Here is a 20,512-nt window from a genome sequence, read left to right as displayed (position 1 = left end):
TTGTTTTAGCCTCTAGCACTGCATTAATATGAAGATAGCTGGAAACTTCCTGGAGGAACATTATACTCTGCCTGCTTCAAGTATCTGTGAATAGGCTGCAGGTTATAAGCACATATAATTGCATCTACATTTCTTTCTGGAAGCTAGGCTATTTTTTTTTAATTTTTTCTTTTCAGCGTAACAGTATTTATTGTTTTTGCACCACACTCAGTGCTCTATGCAATCCGTGCCCTCTCTAATACCCACCACCTGGTTCCCCCAACCTCCCACCCCCTGCACCTTCAAAACCCTCAGATTGTTTTTCAGAGTTCATAGTCTCTTATGGTTCACCTCCCCTTCCAATCTCCCTCAACTCCCTTCTCCTTTCCATCTCCCCTTGTCCTCCATGTTATTTGTTATGCTGCACAAATAAGTGAAACCATATGATAATCGACTCTCTCTGCTTGACTTATTTCACTCAGCATAATCTCTTCCAGTCCCGTCCATGTTGCTACAAAAGTTGGGTATTCATCCTTGATGATGGAGGCATATATGGACCACATCTTCCTTATCTATTCATCCATTGAAGGGCATCTTGGTTCTTTCCACAGTTTGGCGACTGTGGCCATTGTTGCTATAAACATTGGGGTACAGATGGCCCTTCTTTTCACTATATCTCTATCTTTGGGGTAAATACCCAGTAGTGCAATTGCAGGGTCATAGGAAAGCTCTATTTTTAATTTCTTGAGGAATCTCCACACTGTTCTCCAAAAAGGCTGCACCAACTTGCATTCCCACCAACAGTGGAAGAGGGTTCCCCTTTCTCCACATCCTCTCCAACACATGTTGTTTCCTGTCTTGCTAATTTTGGCCATTCTAACTGGTATAAGGTGGTGTCTCAATGTGGTTTTAATTTGAATCTCCCTGATGGCTAGTGATGATGAACATTTTTTCATGTGTCTGATTGCCATTTGTATGTCTTCATAGGAGAAGTGTCTGTTCATATCTTCTGCCCATTTTTTTATATGATTGTCTGATTTGTGGGTGTTGAGTTTGAGGAGTTCTCTATAGATCCTAGATATCAACCTTTTGTCTGTACTGTCATTTGCAAATATCTTCTCCCATTCTGTGGGTTGCCTCTTTGTTTTGTTAACTGTTTCCTTTGCTGTGCAGAAGCTTTTGATCTTGATGAAGTCCCAAAAGTTCATTTTTGCTTTTGTTTCCTTTGCCTTTGGAGACATATCTTGAAAGAAGTTGCTGTGGCTGATATCGAAGAGGTTACTGCCTATGTTCTCCTCTAGGATTCTGATGGATTCCTGCCTCACGTTGAGGTCTTTTACCCATTTTGAGTTTATCTTTGTGTACAGTGTAAGAGAATGGTCGAATTTCATTCTTCTACATATAGCTGTCTAGTTTTCCCAGCACCATTTATTGAAGAGACTTTTTTTTTCACTGTATATTTTTTCCTGTTTTGTCAAAGATTATTTGACCATAGAGTTGAGGTCCATATCTGGGCTCTCTACTCTGTTCCACTGGTCTATGTGTCTGTTTTAATTCCAATCAAAATTCCACCAGTATTTTTCAAAGAGCTGGAGCAAATAATCCTAAAATTTGTAAGGAATCAGAAGAGACCCCGAATTGCTAAGGAAATGTTGAAAAACAAAAATAAAACTGGGGGCATCACGTTACCTGATTTTACGCTTTACTACAAAGCTGTGATCACCAAGACAGCATGGTACTGGAAGCTAGGCTATTGATAGAAGTTCTTCGTTCTTATAAATTGCTGAGGCATTTGTAAACTGAGGGAGACTTGGGTCTTGCAGGATTTTGATCTCTATAGATTAACTATTTGTTTTTCCTTTCCTTAGTTTTAGGGCAGCCAGAAAGTGCCTGAGGAATGTCACATAGATCCCATTGGTGGGGGGTAGGTTGTGGGATGTCAGGTTCTGCTTTGTCCTCAGCTTGCCTTCTGTTTCCTCATCAGTATCCACGTCTGTCCTCACACTCCTAAGTAAGAAAGCATAAACATGTTTAATATGGGTTTTCATATACTTTGAACAGCCTTGAGTGGATAAAAAGCCTGTGCTGCCCCTTGTGGAATATACATACTTCACATCTCCCTCCCTACTCTATGTAAGAATCATCGCTATAGTGAGCCATTTTATTACTCATATGTGTTTCATGGCCTTACTCAGGGTTATTAAGCCAGATGAAAAAGCTTCAGGAGCAACTGGACCTAAGGCTGCATGCCTTGTGTATCCGTTTTAAGACTGCTTCTTTGTTAGCTCTCAGAACTGTCAGAATTATGGATGGCTTAGAATCTGAGTTTATTGGATAATAAGAGCTGGCCTAGTTCAAACTGCCATATTTATTCTCATTTTCCTCTTTCTTTTATGCACTCTTGAAATGTTGTTTCCAGGGCCATTCATTGATAATGTTTGTTCTTTAGGCTTCCCAGGCTCGCCTGCATTACCTCAGCCGGTTCATTAAGAAAATACCAGATGCGGACAGCATGCCTGTGTCTGAGAGCCAAACCAAAGCTCTGGAGGAAGGTCAGTGAGCCCTGCCCCAGCCATCTCAGAGCACAGAGCTGTGCTTTGCACCTCTTAAAAGACAGAGGATTCTACAGGATAGGAAAATAGATTCTGATTTTTTTTTTTTTTTAATCAAGCAGATGTTTGCTTTCTCCCCAAGTAGATATGGTTTTCTCCATTTAAGAAAAGATGAAACCAGAAATAAGAGTGAAGCCTAGGTCAAAATAGCAGTGTGTGAATTTGAAGGCAGGCCCATGACTGTTAATCTGGCACCTTTCTAGTAACAATAGCTGTGAATAATAACAATAAGATAAAGCTAACCACTTTTATTGAGTGATTGTTTTGGGCCCAGAACTGAAAATACTAATTATTTCATTGAACACTCACATGAATTCACTATAATCTGTAATCTATAATATGATTTCTGGCTTACCAATAAGGACACAGGCTCAGAGTGATTTTCTTTGCAATTTGCTGAATTCACAAGATACCCAGAGACAGGCCAGCTTACAGATAACTCTCCATGACCCCAGAGCACCTTCACTAACCCTTCACTGCCCCTATCTATAACCTCCTTGGGATGCCAGGTAGGCCGAAGACGTTAACATTCCCAACTATGCTTTTCCATGTTTATGTTCTTAGGAATAAAATTCAATGATTTTTATAATGATAATGCCCCTTAACTTTTTATAAAAAGAGTATAAACAGCAAGTATCACCCTGATTTTGTTTCTTGGGATGAGTACTCTTCACAGAACTTTTTATCTCCTTTTAACCTACAGCAGCAATGAGGTAGACACTATTATTCCTTTGTACAGATAAAGAGACCAATGCTCAGAGAGTCACCAAACTTCCTAAGTCACAGATCTAAAAGGAGATAGAGTAGGATTTGAAATATTTCTAACTCCCAAAGTACTCACTTTTCTAAATGTAAAAGTCCAATGTCATATCGAGTATACAAAAGTGAATAGGTTTTATTATGATTTTATCATCTCATTATTTTGAATTTTATTATTTTATTAGAGTTTATTATTGTTTTTAAAAATGTATTAAGTTATATGCAAAAGAAAAATGTTGCACAGGACACTTGTTAAAAATGACAATTCAATGACAATTCAAACTATTGCAATAGGAGTCAAGACTATTGTAGTAGGAGAGAGAGAGATTGAATTCAACTTTGAATACAGCAGGGAAAAGTGGGGTTTTGTAGTGACTAGGTAGGGAATGGGTGGAAAGTTACCCAGAAAACTTGGTTAGATATCGAAGGTAGGGGGAAGAGAGAAGTTGGATTGGAATATCAAAGCGGGGTTGGGGGGCATTTCTTGATAAATTAATCCAGCAGTATTCTTTGCCTAAACTGGAATTTACAAACCAAGGACAAGGCCTAGTTGAGAGCAAGGCTCAAGAGGAGGCTGACCTTGTCCTACAGCATTCACGCAGTGAAGACACAAATATTGTACAATTTGACAAATTTTTATATCCGTACACACTCCGGAACCACCATTATCAAGATATAAAACACTTAAACATCCCCAAAGTCTTCCTCATTCCCCTTCCGTCAACCATTTTCTCCCTCAAAGTAACAACTAGTCTGACCTCTATTACCCTGTTTCCATTTTGCCTGTTCTTGAACTTCATATATTTGGACTACTACAGTATATACTTTCCATCCCTCACCATGAAGCTCTTCTAACATTTCTTTTGTCAGATTAGTAAGATGTGTTTTAGAAGAAATTTGTCTATTTTATGTAAGTTAAACTTCCTAAAATAAATTTATTTTTCATTTTTTTTTGATCCATTTTGTCTGAAGGGTACATCAGTTTTAATAATATGTTAAAATGTGTATTTATTTTAACATTTCTCCATGCTTTCAATTACTAACCTCTTACCACCTTTTATTCAAAGCAGAATATAACATTAATTAAATTATCTACAATTGGTAAATGGGGGGAGAATGTCTGTATAATGTGGAGGTTGTGATAGGTTTTACACAGTTTTTTTCTCCCCCAGGCATAAAGATCTAGAACAGTGGGAGTAGAATTGTAGCATTAAGGAAAAACTTCCCAGCTTTGCAACTTCACAAGCAAAAGCTCTTCCCACCTCTATTTTAAGATAATTTAGACAAGTGCCTAGACACAGAGCTCCCTCTCCAGAGAGAATTGCATTCACATACATTTCCCATACCAGGCAGGTTGCTACCTCCACCAGGGCCCACCCTAGCAGTGGTCCCAGTGTTCAGAGATCCCATTTCCTCTTGCAATGTCTCACCTCCCCAAAGCCTCTATTTTTATGTGATGTGTTTGTATCCTGAGGTATACTTCCAAACACATTGGTGGTCTGGGCCATCCAAATAATTTCTGAGGCTACCAATGATTATTTTCGCTAGTGCTCTCGTTGGAGGTGGCAAAGCTTTCCAGTCAGCTCCAAACCTGGTTCCCACAAGCCCTCGCTAGTTTCTGCATATGATTTTATAGAATACAAGCTTGTCTTGGCTAACGCACATGTCGTGTTGTAGTTGAAACTTTGTCAAGTGCCACAAGAGAGTCAGACACAAAGAGTTCTGTGAGTTCCGATAACAAAGATGTCATACCGTCAGGGAACATGCTGTGGAAGAAGTGGCAAATGGGGAAGGGCTTGAAGGATCTTTCCAAATCGGGGAGCAGCGAAAGTGGAGGAACGTCCCCAGCAGGGAAGGAGGAGCAGAGCATGCGGAAGGAGATCAGTAAGTGGTGTTCTCGTTTGTAAGAAAAATATGTACTTGGAAATAAAAATTCTGGAAAGAGACTGACAAAACACATGTGATGTGTAGGGTTATAGCTACGAAAATACGTATTTTGGATTCATAGGTCTTCATTTTGCTTATCAGAGTAGATAATTGGTTCAATGACCTCATTGCTCAGTAGTTAACTTAAAGGTAGAAGTGAACCAAAACAAAAAACAAAAAACAGGAGGTGTATTTTTGTACACTTCTATGTGTCTACAAACACTAAAAATAAAATTGCAGTGACCACGCATGCCATTGTCACCAAACACAGATCCTTTTTTTTTTTTTTTTAATCTATCATAGGCTTCATGGTGTATTTTCTTTTTACCTTTTATAACAAATTTTAAATATTTGGATTCTAAAAATTTTGGAGGAGAGGAGTGAGTTTTCAGTGGTGCACAAGCCACACTGATTTGGTTCATTTTTGTATAGTGGGGATTCGTATTTGTTCACTAAAATGAATGTAAATCCTCTACGGAAGTTTTAACAGAGAAATGTCTTTCCATGCCGGGTCTCCCTGAGGAAGGATTTCCTCTCCCCAACTCCTGGATGAAGGGACAAAATTGCTAAGGGATTAAGTGTCCTCTGTGGTTGAAACAATAAATCTGGCTGCCCATAGGGGATCCTGAGTCCCTTGCTTGTCCCCGAGTTGGAACCACTACTTATGGTAGTGAGGTGAATGGCAGGGGCCATCTGGCTGTCGCGTTCTGTGACTGTGGCCCATTTGCCTCTCACATGGAGCTACATTCTCCAATTATACCTGTATCAGTAGCAAAAATCTTAATCTTTATTTCTCTACTTGTTCAGAACCCAGGCAGGTAAGAAAGATATTTTGAAAGGATGCATCCTCAGGAACACCAACAGCAATGGTTCTTTTCTCAAAACTGCTAAACCAGTCTGGGAATTTTTAAATTAAAAACTGCTTATGGCTAAACCATGTCCTTGAAGGAGTTCCACAAGGAAGAGGAAAATTCCAAAATTCAAAGGGCTCTTTTACTGCCGTAACAGGAGATTCCATTATTTTAGCCAATATTTTGAAAGTAGGCACTCGTTTAATAAATAATGACATACAGGATGTAACACTAAAACTTATTTCGAATAGCAGCTATCATTCTATATTAATATTTAATTTGTAGAGTGGTTTTACATCTATTATCTCACTGGAGCCTCTATGAACTAGACAAAGCATATACTGCTATCTCTGCCTCAAAATTTAAGTGATTGATAAATGTCTCACGTGAGGGCAGGAAGCTGAAACAATGTGGCGTGAATCAGGACTCAAATCCTAGTTCTTTTCATTCCACATGTTGTGATCTCTAATGGAACACAAACTTTTCGTCACACTTGGTTAAAGACTTGTGAAATGAAAATCTAATTACGTTTGGAGGTCGACCTGTTTATACGCTAACAAAGTAATTTTTTCAAGTTGCAAAAATGGAATGTAATCATGATTCTTCACTCCAGCCTTGGAAAGTGTGTCCCCTCAGTCATGGTGTGGAATCATTTTCTGTGCAGAGCCCCAGACCAGTGTGTTGGGAGGGACTGCTTCTGTGTCAGCTTTTGTGTTCTTCATTTCTTCACACTTTTGGCCTTTGGTCTTTAGTCCTTTCTATTAATGTTCACAGCACTGTGAAAGAGTCTACTTTGGGATGGAAAGGAGTGGGTAGGAAACAGGGAGGAAAGGTAAATGTGAGTGGAAATTAAGAACTGACGCCAAAGTGGTCTGTCCTCAACCAAAAATGTCTTCAACACATTCTGAAATGTGTTTTATTATCACTTTTATTGAATACAAATAATATATGTATAATATAATATACATACATATTATATTACATGTAAAATAAAATATAAATTTACTCACACAATATCAAGAAAAGTCGACTCCTTCTCCCTCCAAGAAAAGGTGTGCTGTTTGGTTTCCAGTACCTCTTACAGCACTGAAACATGACCATGGACTTTGGGTATGGGGGTTGTAGAAGGACTCTTGCTTCAGAACAATGGGTCTGGTTGTGCAGCTGTTCTCTGGAACTCCATATGATGCTCTTATCTCCGCTGTTGGTGCCCCATACTAGCCCTCACTCCTGGAGAAGCATTACCTGTAAGAGATTACAGACCCTGGGAGAACTTTGCATGATCTGGTCTCTTTATTCCATTTGAAATTTGTAATTCCCACAAAACTGTGTTATTCTTGGGTGATTGGATGGCTCATTTTGTTAAGATCTGCCTTTGGCTCAGTTCATGACCCCAGAGTCCTAGGATCAAGTCCCACATCAGGCTCCCTGCTCAGCATGGAGTCTGCTTCTCCCTCTGCCCTTCACCTCATTCATACTCTCTCTCTCTCTCTCTAATAAATACATAAAATCTCTAAAAACAAAACAAAACAAAAACCTACCTTATTCTTGCTACTTCCTATTTTCATACAGTAGGTAACTTAGAACAATTTCCTTCATAGTAGCAGAGGGCATATGAAAATGATATTACTGTGGATTTCACATCTAAGCATTCTTTCTCAATACCAAAGCCATCGTCAAGTTCAGCAATCTAAACATTGCTTTCCACTTCCCCTTTATCTCTGGGAGGCTCTAGAAAATGCTGTTTACAAATGTTGCAGGTGATCTTTGTCTTTATTCCTACATCCTTTCCCCAGGCTTCACAATCACTATGCCCTTGAACAGCGATTTTTAGACTATCTATGACGAAGTAAGTTTTCTCCCTTAGTCCGTTGGAAACATACCAGGCTGTCATAATACACATCCTATTTTGACACAAAAGAGTTTAGTAGCCAGAACATGAAGATTAGGAGTGCCTGGGTGGCTCAGTGTGTTAAAGCTTCTGCCTTCGGCTCAGGTCATGATCCCAGGGTCCTGGGATTGAGTCCTGCATTGGGCTCTCTGCTCAGCAGGGAGCTTGCTTCCTCCTCTCTCTCTGCCTGCTTCTCTGTGATCTCCATCGGTCAAATAAATAAAATCTTTAAAAAAAGAGAGAGAAAAGAACATGAAGGCTAAACTTCTCTGCCCCTTTCCCACACCCTCTTCTGTTTGTAGAGTGGTTTTCTGTTATCTGGCAGAAGGCAAGAAAACATAACTATCTAATTAATCACTGATTAATTAAAAGTAATTACTTTCCAGTCAAAGTCAGCAGAGTTAGTGTCTTATTAAAACAACTCATGTTTGAAATGCCAAAAATATAGCTAACATAAGTAGATATGTTCATAAGAAAAGCCAATGAACTTTAGAAACCTAAGATCCCATAGTCGTCACAATGATAAAAGAAAAATTATTGGCTACTGGTTCCTACAATACATATTATAGAATGTTAATTCTTCAAGAATGTTTTATGTTATAAAATGAAAGACATGATTGAATTGATGTTTTCATCATAGAGTTGAGTTGGGATATTTTTTTATTTCACATGTACCATGTCTTCATGTGTTTTCAAAAAAAAATGAATAATTTGTACATCATGTTAAAATGTTTTTTAAAGGTTTATATTAGATTGAATTTCTGAATGAGTGATCACTTTTAACAAGTTGTTACAAATTAAGCACTTTCTAATATTGTGGGAGGCGATCGCAACCCCGTGTAAAAAGTAAGACTAAATAGTCTGTGGGCATGAGATGTCCTGATGGCAAAGTTAGGACTTAACATAACCTCTCCCCCAAAGCACTAATAAACTAAAAATTAATTAAAAGACATGTTAAAACTCTGAAGACATATAACTAAATAAAGTACAAGATACAAGATTAATATACAAAAATTACTTTCATCTCTACATAATACCAATGAGTGATCAAAAAAGGAAATTAAGACCCTTTTATTCACAGTAATGTCAGTAATAAATGTATGGAAATAAATTTATAAAAGTGCAAGACCTGTATACCAAAAACTACAAAATGTCACTAAAGGAAATTTTTAAAAATCTAAAGAAAGAAGGAGGCAGTCCATGCTTTGGACTAGAAGACTCAATTTGGTCAGATGGCATTTCTCCCATAATTGATCTATAAATTCAGTATAATCTCCATCAAAATTCTAGTAGACATTTTATAGAATTTATCAACCTGATCCCAAAACTTACTTGGAAATGCAAAAGACCTGAAATGACCCAAGTAATTTTGATAAAGAAACAAGGGGAAAGATCTTTACTTCATGTTTTCAGAATTTGTTATGAGGTTAACCGTAATCAAAACACAATGATTTGACAGTTTCTTAAAAAGTTAGGTGTCATTTTACTATTCTTAGTTACATGGAATATTCGAGAAAGACAGATTTATAAAGACAAAGTACATCAATGGCTGCCCTAGGTTTGTGATGGGAATGAAGAAGGTCTGTAGAAGGCACAAGAGATTTTACGTGGAGAATGGAAATGTTTTGAGATTGAATTTGGGTGCTGATCACACAACTCTGTAAATGTATGAAAAAGCCTTAACTTATACTTTTAAAATGGGTGAATTTATGGCATGTAAATTATACTCCAATAATTTTTTAAAAAGGAGATTAAATGTCCTGTAAAGTCTGAGTGGTTAATATTATAGTCTCTAAAATCTCCTTATTAAGTTTGTTCCTGTGGGTTCATATGCGTTTCGGGAGTAGAAATTTCCTGCTAACTTGATTGTCACGGTTTACCTGCTATATATTGCCTATTCCACTGGATCTGCAAGTTTCTTAAAGTAGACTACTGTGTTGTAATTATTTTTATATCCCACCCCTGGTAGTGTTAATGATGATTTTTACCTCTAGATGAAGCACTTTAAATATTAGGTCATTTAATTTGTGTGTGGTGAAATACAGCATGACTTTTGCTTCTTGTCTCCATCTCCATTTAACTACCAGTGGGGTAACATTCTGTTACCCTTCTTATAGAGTATATTCACTTTGCCATCTCCCTCAAGTAACTATAAGTATAGTAACACCAACTAGAAGATAAATATGAAATATATTTTAATAAAGTTGCATTGAATCACATTAAAATCATATTAGACAAGTCCAATCAATGTTTTTTTAAACACAAGATATTATTTTTAATTAAAATAAGATATAACGGTCATGTAGGCAGTGTTGATTCTTTTTTTGAAATCCTGGGACTTATTTTCTTAACAGGATCTCGTTCACGATCCCCAACAATTTTGGAAATGTCTCCACGACTTATTCGAAAAGCACTAGAATGTGTAAACTTAAATCAGTATGTACGGTAAGTTTTAATAAACATGATCAATGCAGAAATCTGTGTTCACAGAATTTTGGATACATTAGTAAGCAGTTGCTAAACAACTGAAAATTTGAACTTAAATACTTAATATACATCAGTGTATTCAAATTTTTAGGGGTACGTGATTTTACCCCTTAAATTTAGCAAATGTTTTATTAAGTCAATCATAAAAGCATTTGAATATTTTCTGTAAAGATTTAATTTGTAAGTTGATTAAGGTGAGGTGAGCTGCAGAAAATTCCCACTATGCCTGCTGGCATTATTTAAGTACATTTAATTTTATCAAGAACCAGACAGTAGGATTAACAGAGAGAGATAGTGACTCAAGCATACTTATAAGTTTGAAAATATATTCAACATTATTTAGCTGCATAAATTAAAAAAAGAAAAACCTCCAAATACTCTCATACTTTTCAACACCAATTCCATGAACACCTCATCAGATGAAGCATCTGATTTTCCTTGTACTTTCCTAGAATTGTTTCCTAAAATATTAGTGACTCAATAAACGGAGAATAACCCATCAAAAAATAGTAAGTTTATCCTTCTATTCCTAACATTTGATTGGATTCAGACCACCTCACTGTTCATATGATTTTAAATTATTTGAATTCCAGCATTCCAAAATGATTTATGCATCTCTTTTGATGTTTTTATAGAAAAACAATGGACTATGACCCTATGCTACAAACAGAGGAATCGAACCAGCATCAGGCAATGCAAAAGGCAGAGGAGGTTCATCAGTTCCGCCAGTATAGGACCAGAGTCCTCAGCGTTCGAGACATTGACCAAGAAGAACAGCTTAAAATAAAGGATAAAATCCTGGAGATGTATGGGGAGATGCGGGTGAGTCTCAACATACAGAGTACCACTGACACATTCTCTTATAATGTTAAAAAAAATATCATAGAATCACATAGGACTTGGGTGGGAAGCAGTCTTGAAAGCGTTTAGTTCCCAACTCCTCAGAAAAGATGGAGGATCGGTGAAACACACCGAATTTCACTTATTTCCTTAAACCCCTCCAAAATGCAGTATTGAGTATCTATCCACAAAAATGAGAGGAAGGAGAAAGAAGACAACAAAGAAATATGTGTGAAGGTAAAGAGCTGGGTGAAGATGGTATTCAGAGACTTGAGGCAGCCCAATTCTAAGCTGGTAGTAGAAAAGCTCTTAAAATAATCAACCCAATTTGCTCCATGGAATCTTTGAAAGGCTCAGAAATATGTCTAGTTGGCATATCCTCTTGCTTGTCCAATAGGCACCTTCAGCAAACCTCCACCAATCCAGATTCTATCATTCTTGCCCTCTTTCTCACATCAACCCAAACGTATCACCTGCACCAACATTCCCCACTCAGGAAGGGCAGTTGTGCTCTCTCAATTGCTCAGAGCACAGATTTCAGAGACATCCTTGACTTCTCTCACCTCTTTCACCTAATCCATTATCAATACTTGTCCGCATCACCTTGAAAAATATACCTATAATTCAATCACTTTTCGTTCTCTCTATGCCTACCACCCTAGTCCAAACCCTGGTAATTTCTATTCAGAGTTATCACCACTGCCTCCTGACTGATCTCACTGCTGCCATCTTGTTCTTCTGCAATGGAATCTCTGCTTCAAACCAAAATGATTGTAACCATCAGGAAAATGATTTTATCCTGTGGTAACAAATAGCATCAGTGTCTCAGTGGCTTAAGACAGGGATTAGCAAACTTGTTTTCTGTAAAGGGCCAGATAGTAAATATTTTTGCCTTTGCAGGTCAGGTATGGTATCTACTCAGCTCTGCTGTTGTTCATGCAAATTCAGTCAAAGATAATGTCTACGTGTGTTCCAGGAAACCTTTATTTAGAAAAATAGGCAATGAGCCAGATTTTTCCACAGGCCTCCATTTGCCAACTCCTGGATTAAAACAACTGAAGAGTATTTCTCCTTCTAGCTGCATATACAGGGAAGGTCTGCAGAGGGCCCTTCTCAGCACATTTATGTTTCATAGTCATATTTCACTGGTCAAAGCTAGTCACATGGTCACATACAATGACGGTGAAGGAGTTAGCCTTGCGGACACCTTGATTTCAAATTTCTAGCATCACTAATGCTGAAACAATAAATTCTGGTTCCTTAAGATACCCAGTTTGTGGCACTTTGTAACAAAAGCCTTAGCAGACTAAAACTAAGACTAAGACTAAGAGGTCTTTGCTACTTTATGCCTGGAGAACTGCGAATATTTTATGAGTTGCACTAGTGGTGATCATAGTTCATAGTGCATAGTACATAGTACATCTCTAAAATTTCACTCCTGTAACTACTTCACATTTCACTAAGAAAAAGATGTCTTTATTAGGGTGTCTAGAGTTCTATATAATGTATAAAATCTAGTGCCCGCTTTCCTCTCTGATCTTTTTCTTCCATAAGCCACTGAGACACTGATGCTATTTGTCACCACAGGATAAAATCATTTTCCTGACTTCACCTTTCCACTAATAGCCAGACATGTTCCCACCTCTGGGGTCTTTAACTTGCTCTTAACCTTGTCCTAGAATATTCTTCCCCCTAGAGAGTCAAATGGTTTACAGCTTTACTTTTTGAGATCTTATATCTATTGCCACTTTATTAGAGAGATCTTCTCTGGCTACCCTTTTATAGTTAGCATCCTTCAATATCTGAAGGCCCATGCCTGGCCTTATTATTTTCTTTAAAACAATCATCCTATATGCGTATTTGTTTATTGATTTAACATGAAAAGGTATGTTTATTTTATACATATTATTTATAAATATTATAAATATTTATTTATCATATAAAATATATAATATATAAGCATATATATATATATATATATATATATATATATAAAGTATGTGCACACTTTAAATCTGTCTTCTATAGAATTTAGTTTGAATGTGAATAGGATGTATGAGGTACAAAACCCCTAGTTTTGGTTGAATCAAACTTAATAGAAGCATTGTCAGTATCACATTTCTTATTAGATGGGAGAAAAAGATACCAATCCTCAAGAGATTACTAGCCTATATTAAACTTACTTTATCCTAAATCCTTTAGATGACTTTCTTTCTCTTTTTAATATGGTACTACTACCATCTTGTACAATTGATTTAGCGAAGCCAATTTTATTGTGGTGGATACAGTAATTTTCTTTTATCAAAAGATTTGAAAAAAGTCTCATTTTGACATTCAGCTCTTCCATAATCTCTACCACAATCATGCATGTTGCAAAACCACAGAAAATTTCTTAAAGAATTTAGCAATGCAGACAAAACAGCCATTTCTAGATGCTTCTTTTCTGGTTAGCATCAGTTCATTAATCTTTTTTTTTTTTTTTTAATTATATCGTTTTTGAAATAGGAAACAATCAACAGGGTGGACCGTGATTGTGCTCATACTATCAGATATCCAAATGAAATAAGAAAGCCAAAGCTTCTTAGGAAAGCTACATTGGGACTTAGTTATATAACTGCTTTATTTGTGAACATATTTAGGATGGTGCCTGGAGCTGACATTAAGCTTTGAAAATTACCCTTCTTTTTGAAAATATAAACTATAATACAAATCTAGTTATATATATATTTTGAAAGTAGAATCAGGATTTCCTGATGGATTGTTGGTATACTATAAGAGAAAGTAAAGAGTCAAGAAATGCTCTAAGGTTTTTGGCTAAACAATTATCAGGTTGAGTTGCCATTGGATCTGATGGCTTGAAAGAAAATACAAAGATTTCAATTTGGGAAATTTTTGGATATACCTATTATATTAAAAAAAAAGGCATTCTTAAGTATTACAGTCATGTGGAGATACGGAATAGAAGTTAGATATACGGTTCTGGAATTTAGGAGCGAGATCTGGGCTGGAGATTAAAGAAGTAGGGGACCCATCAGTGTAGAAATGGAATTTAAAGCCACGGGGCTAGATTAAAAAAACCACCAAGGAAAGAAGTCTAAGATTTAAGACGTGGCCACTTCCTAATTAAGAAATAAAGGAGAAGAGGGAAAGTCAGCAGAGACAACTGACAAGGAGCAGTTAGTGAAGTAGAAGAAAAGTCAGTGGAGCCTGAGGTCCAGAAAACCAAGTGAATCAGTTGATCCAGGAGGAGAGGGTAGGGGTAAGTAAGAATTGGACCAAGATGTGGTCTCTCATTTAAAATTAAACTTGAACGACAGCCAAACTGACGATAACAAAGATAAGCAGTGAACTGGGTGATGGTATTTGAAAGTTCTTCAAATACATGCCAAACACATTTCATCGGGTCTAGTACAAGTAACTTACTAATACAATATATCAGGTCTAGTATAGTAACTCACCAGTACAGTATATCAGGTCTGGTACATCAGGTCTAGTACAGTAACTCACTAGTATAGTACATCAGGTCTAGTTCAGTAACTCACTAGTATAGTATTTAGTATAGTAACTCACTCGTACAGCACATCAGGTCTAGTATAGGTAACTCACTAGTACAGTACATCAGGTCTAGTACAGTAACTCACTAGTACAGTACATCAGGTCTAGTACAGTAACTCACTAGTACAGTATATCAGGTCTAGTAAAGGTAACTCATTAGCACAATACATCAGGTCTAGTATAGTAACTCACTAGTACAGTATATCCGGTCTAGTACAGTAACTCACTAGCATAGTATATCAGCTCTAGTTCAAGTAACTTACTAGTACAGTGTATCAGGTCTAGTACAGTAACTTACTGAGCACAATTACGGTGAGAGTCGCTCTGAGCCGGATGTTTTCTAGAGATTATATTTGAACTCTTGCCTATCTCTTCACCTTTCTGTCTCTTTTTCCTGTTGATGCTTCTATTCACCATTTTGTTAAAATCTCATGTGCTTTCTGTTGCTGTCTCACGTTTCATGTGTTGATAAACATTTGAGACCATAACCTAATTTTTTTGGTCTCTCTTCAGTAATTTGCCACAGAAATCTATTGGCATGAGGAAGAGATAAGGGGATTGTTTTGTTTTGTTTTTTGTTTTTTAATTTTTTTCTGGGACCATGAGCTTTTATTAGTAAATCTTAATTGCTTAGGATTTTGTTTTGAAATAGGACTCTTTAGATGAAGCCCGACAGAAGATCTTCGATATCCGGGAAGAGTATAGAAACAAGTTGCTGGAAGCTGAGCGCCTAAGATTAGAAGCTCTGGCTGTGGAGGAGGCAACAAGTCCAGTGGAGCCAGAGAAGAAGACACTGTCTCCAGACACACAGAAAAAAAAGAAAGGAAAGAAGAAGTAACCAGCAGGTGCCCAATATTTGCCTTTTTCTGGAGAGGAAAACCCCCTTTTTCCTTCCTTCTTTCTTTGCTCCCTTCTTTCCTTCTTCTCTCTGTCTCTTTTTTGTGACCTATAAACTTCCCTGCTGATGAGGTATTAGGTTTTCCTTCTTAGAATGCCTTCCTGCGTTTTAATGTTCAATTGTTGGTTTCTCCCAGAAAACCATAATTTGAATAGCCATTACAGTTTCAATTTTTCTAATTTCAATAAAAGAGCCTCAAAATATTTAAAATACAATAACATTGATGTGTTTCCCTCTGAATTGCTGCATTTTTGGTAAGCAGTAAAACAAGATCATGAATGGGCTAACAGGATTGCATTTGAAGACTTTGAACAATAAGAAAAATAACTATGGTTCTTAGAGGAAATTTTGTTTCTAAGTATAAAAAAATATTGTAAATTTATAATATTTTAAAAATATGCTTCAGATTTGTGCTCCCCCACCCCCCAAAAAAGCTGAACTTCCAGAAATGTCCTTCACTGTTTGAAGGGCAAGAGCTGTTATGGGTTAAGCTCAATCAAAGTGTTTGAACTCAGAATCCTGACAGTCAGGTCACCCAGACACAAAGAGAGTGACCACAAATACACCCCTTGTCATCAGTCCCAGCGCTTTGTTTTTTGTAAGTCACAGAGCGTGTTCTCTAATACCAGTTGTAGAAAACTGCAATAGATTAACTGAGGCATGTAACTGGAAATGGGCTTCTCCCAAAAGCACACTTCTAGTTCATGCCTTCCTGAGATAAAAACTCCAGTGATATATTGTAATCAGTCAGAGCTGGGAGTGCCTAGCTGGCTTAGTTAGTTAAGCCACTGCCCTTGGCTCAGATCCTGGAGTCCCAGTATCCAGCCCCATATCAGGCTCCCAGCTCCGCGGGGAGTCTGCTTCTCCCTCTGACCTTCTCCCCTCTCATGCACTTTCTCTCATTCTCTCTCTCTCAAATAAATAAATAAAATCTTTTTAAAGAAGCTGTTCCTCTTTGATAGGTGATTTTTCTTTTTTCGTGTACTTAAAGCTTTTTAAAATGTTTAGTTATATATATATACATATATATATATATATGTAATTCTACTTAAATATGCAAACACATGCACTTTTCCCCTATTATTCTTGTCTAACCTTTTTTTCATCACCCTGTGTTCTTCCAACCCCACAAAATAAAACATGATAACAACCTAGTACAAATATTTCTGTTCTTCACTCACCTGATATAATCGTACATCAACATTTTATATCATGACCTATTTTACAAAATGGCATTTTATTATACATTCTTGACTGTGTCTTGATTTTTCAAACCAAACAATACAAAATCTCTTTGAGACAAAAATAATTCATTCTTTTTAATTACTGTGAAATATTTCATGGTACAAATACATTGTCATTGATTCAGCTAATTCTCTTGTGATGAATATTTGCTTTGTTTCTAAACTTTTCTGTACAAGAAAAATGGGTAAGAATAGAAAAAAAGGTAGCAAGATGGTAGACAGTTTTAACTAAGTATTTTCTAATAAAAAGAAATATAGTGTCTGACCTTTAAAATAAAGGAAAAATAAAATCAAAATATTTTGCAAAAAGATACTATAAATATTATTATATAAATAAATGCTTGGAGTGACTACACTGGAAATACATGGGACACAGAATGCCAAGGGCAATGTTTATGCCTATACTTGGAATCACTGACAATGCAGTATGTACAAATAAATGCAGACCATTCAAATCTTAGAGAGGTAAGATAATTCTTTTTTGCATGTGATTCTTTCGAAGATTGGGGATATCCAACATCCTTGACATTCAACCAGTAAAAATAGCAATAGTTTTCTGCCGTTCTTGGGCCAATCCAAACTGCCCCTACATTTTTCCTAAATATCCTCTAGAGGGCTTTCACTGTCCCTACTGAGATCACCTCCATGTAGAAGAACAGTAAAGATTACTAAGAAGCTGAAGATAGTAATCTGTGAATAGTAGTTAATAAATAACTCCATTAGAATGCATAGCAGCATAAAGACCCTCAATTGTGTTAATTGCATTAACCAAGGTGTGTGTATAAAGTATACCAACTTCCTACAATCCCTAGATCATTGTCTTTGACAAATGTATGGTTTCTCATTAAGTTTCAGTTTCTTTCTCCATCTCGTATCATTTACCTCTTTACATCTTCCCAAGTACTTCAAGGTCAACTCTTCATCCCCTTTCTCAGGGGCTCTTGTAAGAGTAGAGAAAAATCTTTTTCTTCTGCAGTCAAAGGCTTGCTTCTGAGTAATAATCCCCAGGGTGCAACTCTGGTGATAATGAAACATCATTATAAGAGCAATTTAACACCTCATTGTCTCTAACACCTCCATTGAAGAATAGGATTGTGGCTTTCCCTTTTGCAAAATCAAAGTGTCCACTAAAGTGTTTTCTGAAATTTAAGAAAGGACAGCCTTCATTTAAATGAATCCGAAAATTGCTGACAACCTCACTAAACTTTTAACTGGCTTTTAAAAATCAAGTTTTCAGGGCGGCTGGGTGGCTCAATCATTTAGAGTATGACTTCTGGTTTTGGCTCAGATCATGATCTCAGGGTTGTGATACAGAGCCCCCTGCTGGGCTCCAGGCTCAGTGTGGAACCCGACTGTAATCTCTCTCCCCCACTCCTTTGCCCTTCTCCCACTTGCACTTTCTCTCTTTCTAAAATTTAAAAAAAAAAAAAAAATCCTTTAAAAAATAGAAATCAAGCTTTCAAAAACAAAAAGATTTCTAGTCTCTGAGCCCTCTCTTTTATATAGACTATTTTCAAACATTAAAAACATGTTGCATGGTATTCTGATGTTTAGCTCATGTCTCTAACTCATTTCAATGAAACTCTTGTATCTACTGCCTCTTGGAAAAGAGAAGTAGAGGGGGAAGTGGCAAGAAGAGCCATATAGTAATGGAATTTGCCTCAGAGAAGAAACTGCATGCCCTGAGCAATATCCCAAGTGGGATCATTAATAACAGATTAATAAAAGTTTCAATGGCCTTCCCATTTCTGAAATTAACATTACGAAGGAACTTTGTTTTAAGCTGATACAGTATTTTTTGTCTAATCAATTATAAAACAAATTCTATACATCTTAATTTAGATAAAATAGTTTCCAACCACAGGTGTGTTTTTTATGGAACAGTTTCATTACATATTGAAGACTTTGCATATGCTTAGGCTAAATATCCTTGTTTTTGGTATGGGCATAGATGGCAGCATCAACACACAGTATGATTTATTTTTTAAGTGAACCTATATAACAAATTACCATTGTATGATAATTTTAATCCATAAATAAAAAATCTGTTTATCCAAATAAACCAACCATTTTAAATACATTTTATTAATAATAAAAATTCACTTACCTAATGTGTAAATCCTTTTCCCATCTGGCATAAAATATAATGATATCCTTTATTTTCATTGTTCATCAAACCATTGATTTCAGAATTAGAAATTCAGATGGCACATGGATATCTTCTTCATTCCACATTCAACTGTGGGTGGTTGATATATTGATACAGATACAAAGAAAATTCATTAAAAATGATGTTTGGCTTTGTGAAAAAGATTCCAAACTAATATGTTAAACAGTAATGACTTATTAGCTATTAAACTGTTGAATAATATAAATCAATATAGCTCATTGGTGAAACTGGGATCAGTTGATTAACATCTTTATAGTATTTTACAGGTTTGAATAGAAAATTTTCATGCTGTTTTCAACAGGAAGATTAAAGTTGTGTAAATGGTTAAAATCATATTAGATACAAACTCACCAATGACTATTTGATTAGTGATAAAATTACTGATTAAATTGTTATACAATTAATAGGATAACAAAATTTTTGCTGTATATTTTTTCTGAAGGAACTTTGAAGTCTTCCTGTATTTTTTCATGAACTTAGCCGATTTTTTTAACTTAAGTTGCTTCTGGAGTAGCAGGTGCCCAAAGTCCACATATTTTACACCATAATGTGTGAAAAACATTAGACTTTTGGCAGATATTAAACTTCTGCCTAAGACCATCATTTCTGGAGCAAATCATCTGAATCATTAGCGATTAAAATAAGACTTCATGGAAATAGTTTTTAAAATGGTCAACTTGAGGATGCCTGGCATCTGCCTTCAGTTCAAGTCATGATCCCAGGGTCCTGGGACGGAGTCCTATGTTGGGCTCTCTGTTCAGTGTGGAGTCTGCTTCTCCCTCTCCCTCTGCCCCTTTTCTCTTCCTTATGCTCCCCACCCCTCACTCTCAAATAAATAAAATCTTAAAATAAATAAATAAATAAATAAATAAATAAATAAATGGTTAACTTGCATTCAAAAGCTGCTTTCCAATTTATGATTCATACAGACTGCTTGTATTTACTTTTGCTTTTCATTTATCAACTTTTAAATAATCTCTGGCTCTATAAAGACAAAGAGGAAGAAAGCAGGGGGAAATCCAGAGTTTCATTTGTGGTTTGAAGATATGACCAAAAAAAAAATGTCCTAAAGGGAAGTTAAAATTCCTCATGAGATACTCATATATGATTTGCAGATTTCAACAACTCTTGGCCTTCAGGAAATTGGGTGCTTCAGATTTGTCCGATAAGCTTTATTTCTTCTGTTGCATCATTACTGTTTAACTAGCTTGTCACATTAGGGCCATTTCTAATACTTTGTGTAAAGATTTCATCTCTCTGTTGTACAATGGCTTTTATATTACTTGACTGCAAGGACTAT

At 36.4% G+C, this 20,512-nt stretch overlaps 1 protein-coding gene across 4 annotated transcripts in view; it reads left to right on the top strand.

Moving 5' to 3' along the window:
• Positions 1-17,332, top strand: part of ADGB (androglobin) — a 173,052-nt gene extending 155,720 nt beyond the window's left edge. For 2 of the 4 annotated variants that reach the window (XM_082730343.1, XM_082730342.1), the window contains 5 exons: positions 2,429-2,531; positions 5,028-5,234; positions 10,373-10,463; positions 11,141-11,327; positions 15,553-17,332. In XM_082730343.1, coding sequence (XP_082586469.1) covers positions 2,429-2,531; positions 5,028-5,234; positions 10,373-10,463; positions 11,141-11,327; positions 15,553-15,738 — 774 coding nt within the window. In that variant the 3' untranslated portion in view covers positions 15,739-17,332. The remainder of the gene's footprint in view (positions 1-2,428; positions 2,532-5,027; positions 5,235-10,372; positions 10,464-11,140; positions 11,328-15,552) is intronic. The other 2 variants (XM_082730344.1, XM_082730345.1) reach the window with 2 other exon arrangements.
• Positions 17,333-20,512: the final 3,180 nt, after the last annotated feature.

This window comes from Mustela nivalis, assembly GCF_964662115.1.
Source record: "Mustela nivalis genome assembly, chromosome: 5".
In the NCBI taxonomy this organism is placed as follows: domain Eukaryota; kingdom Metazoa; phylum Chordata; class Mammalia; order Carnivora; family Mustelidae; genus Mustela; species Mustela nivalis.
This window is presented reverse-complemented; position numbering and strand designations above follow the sequence as displayed.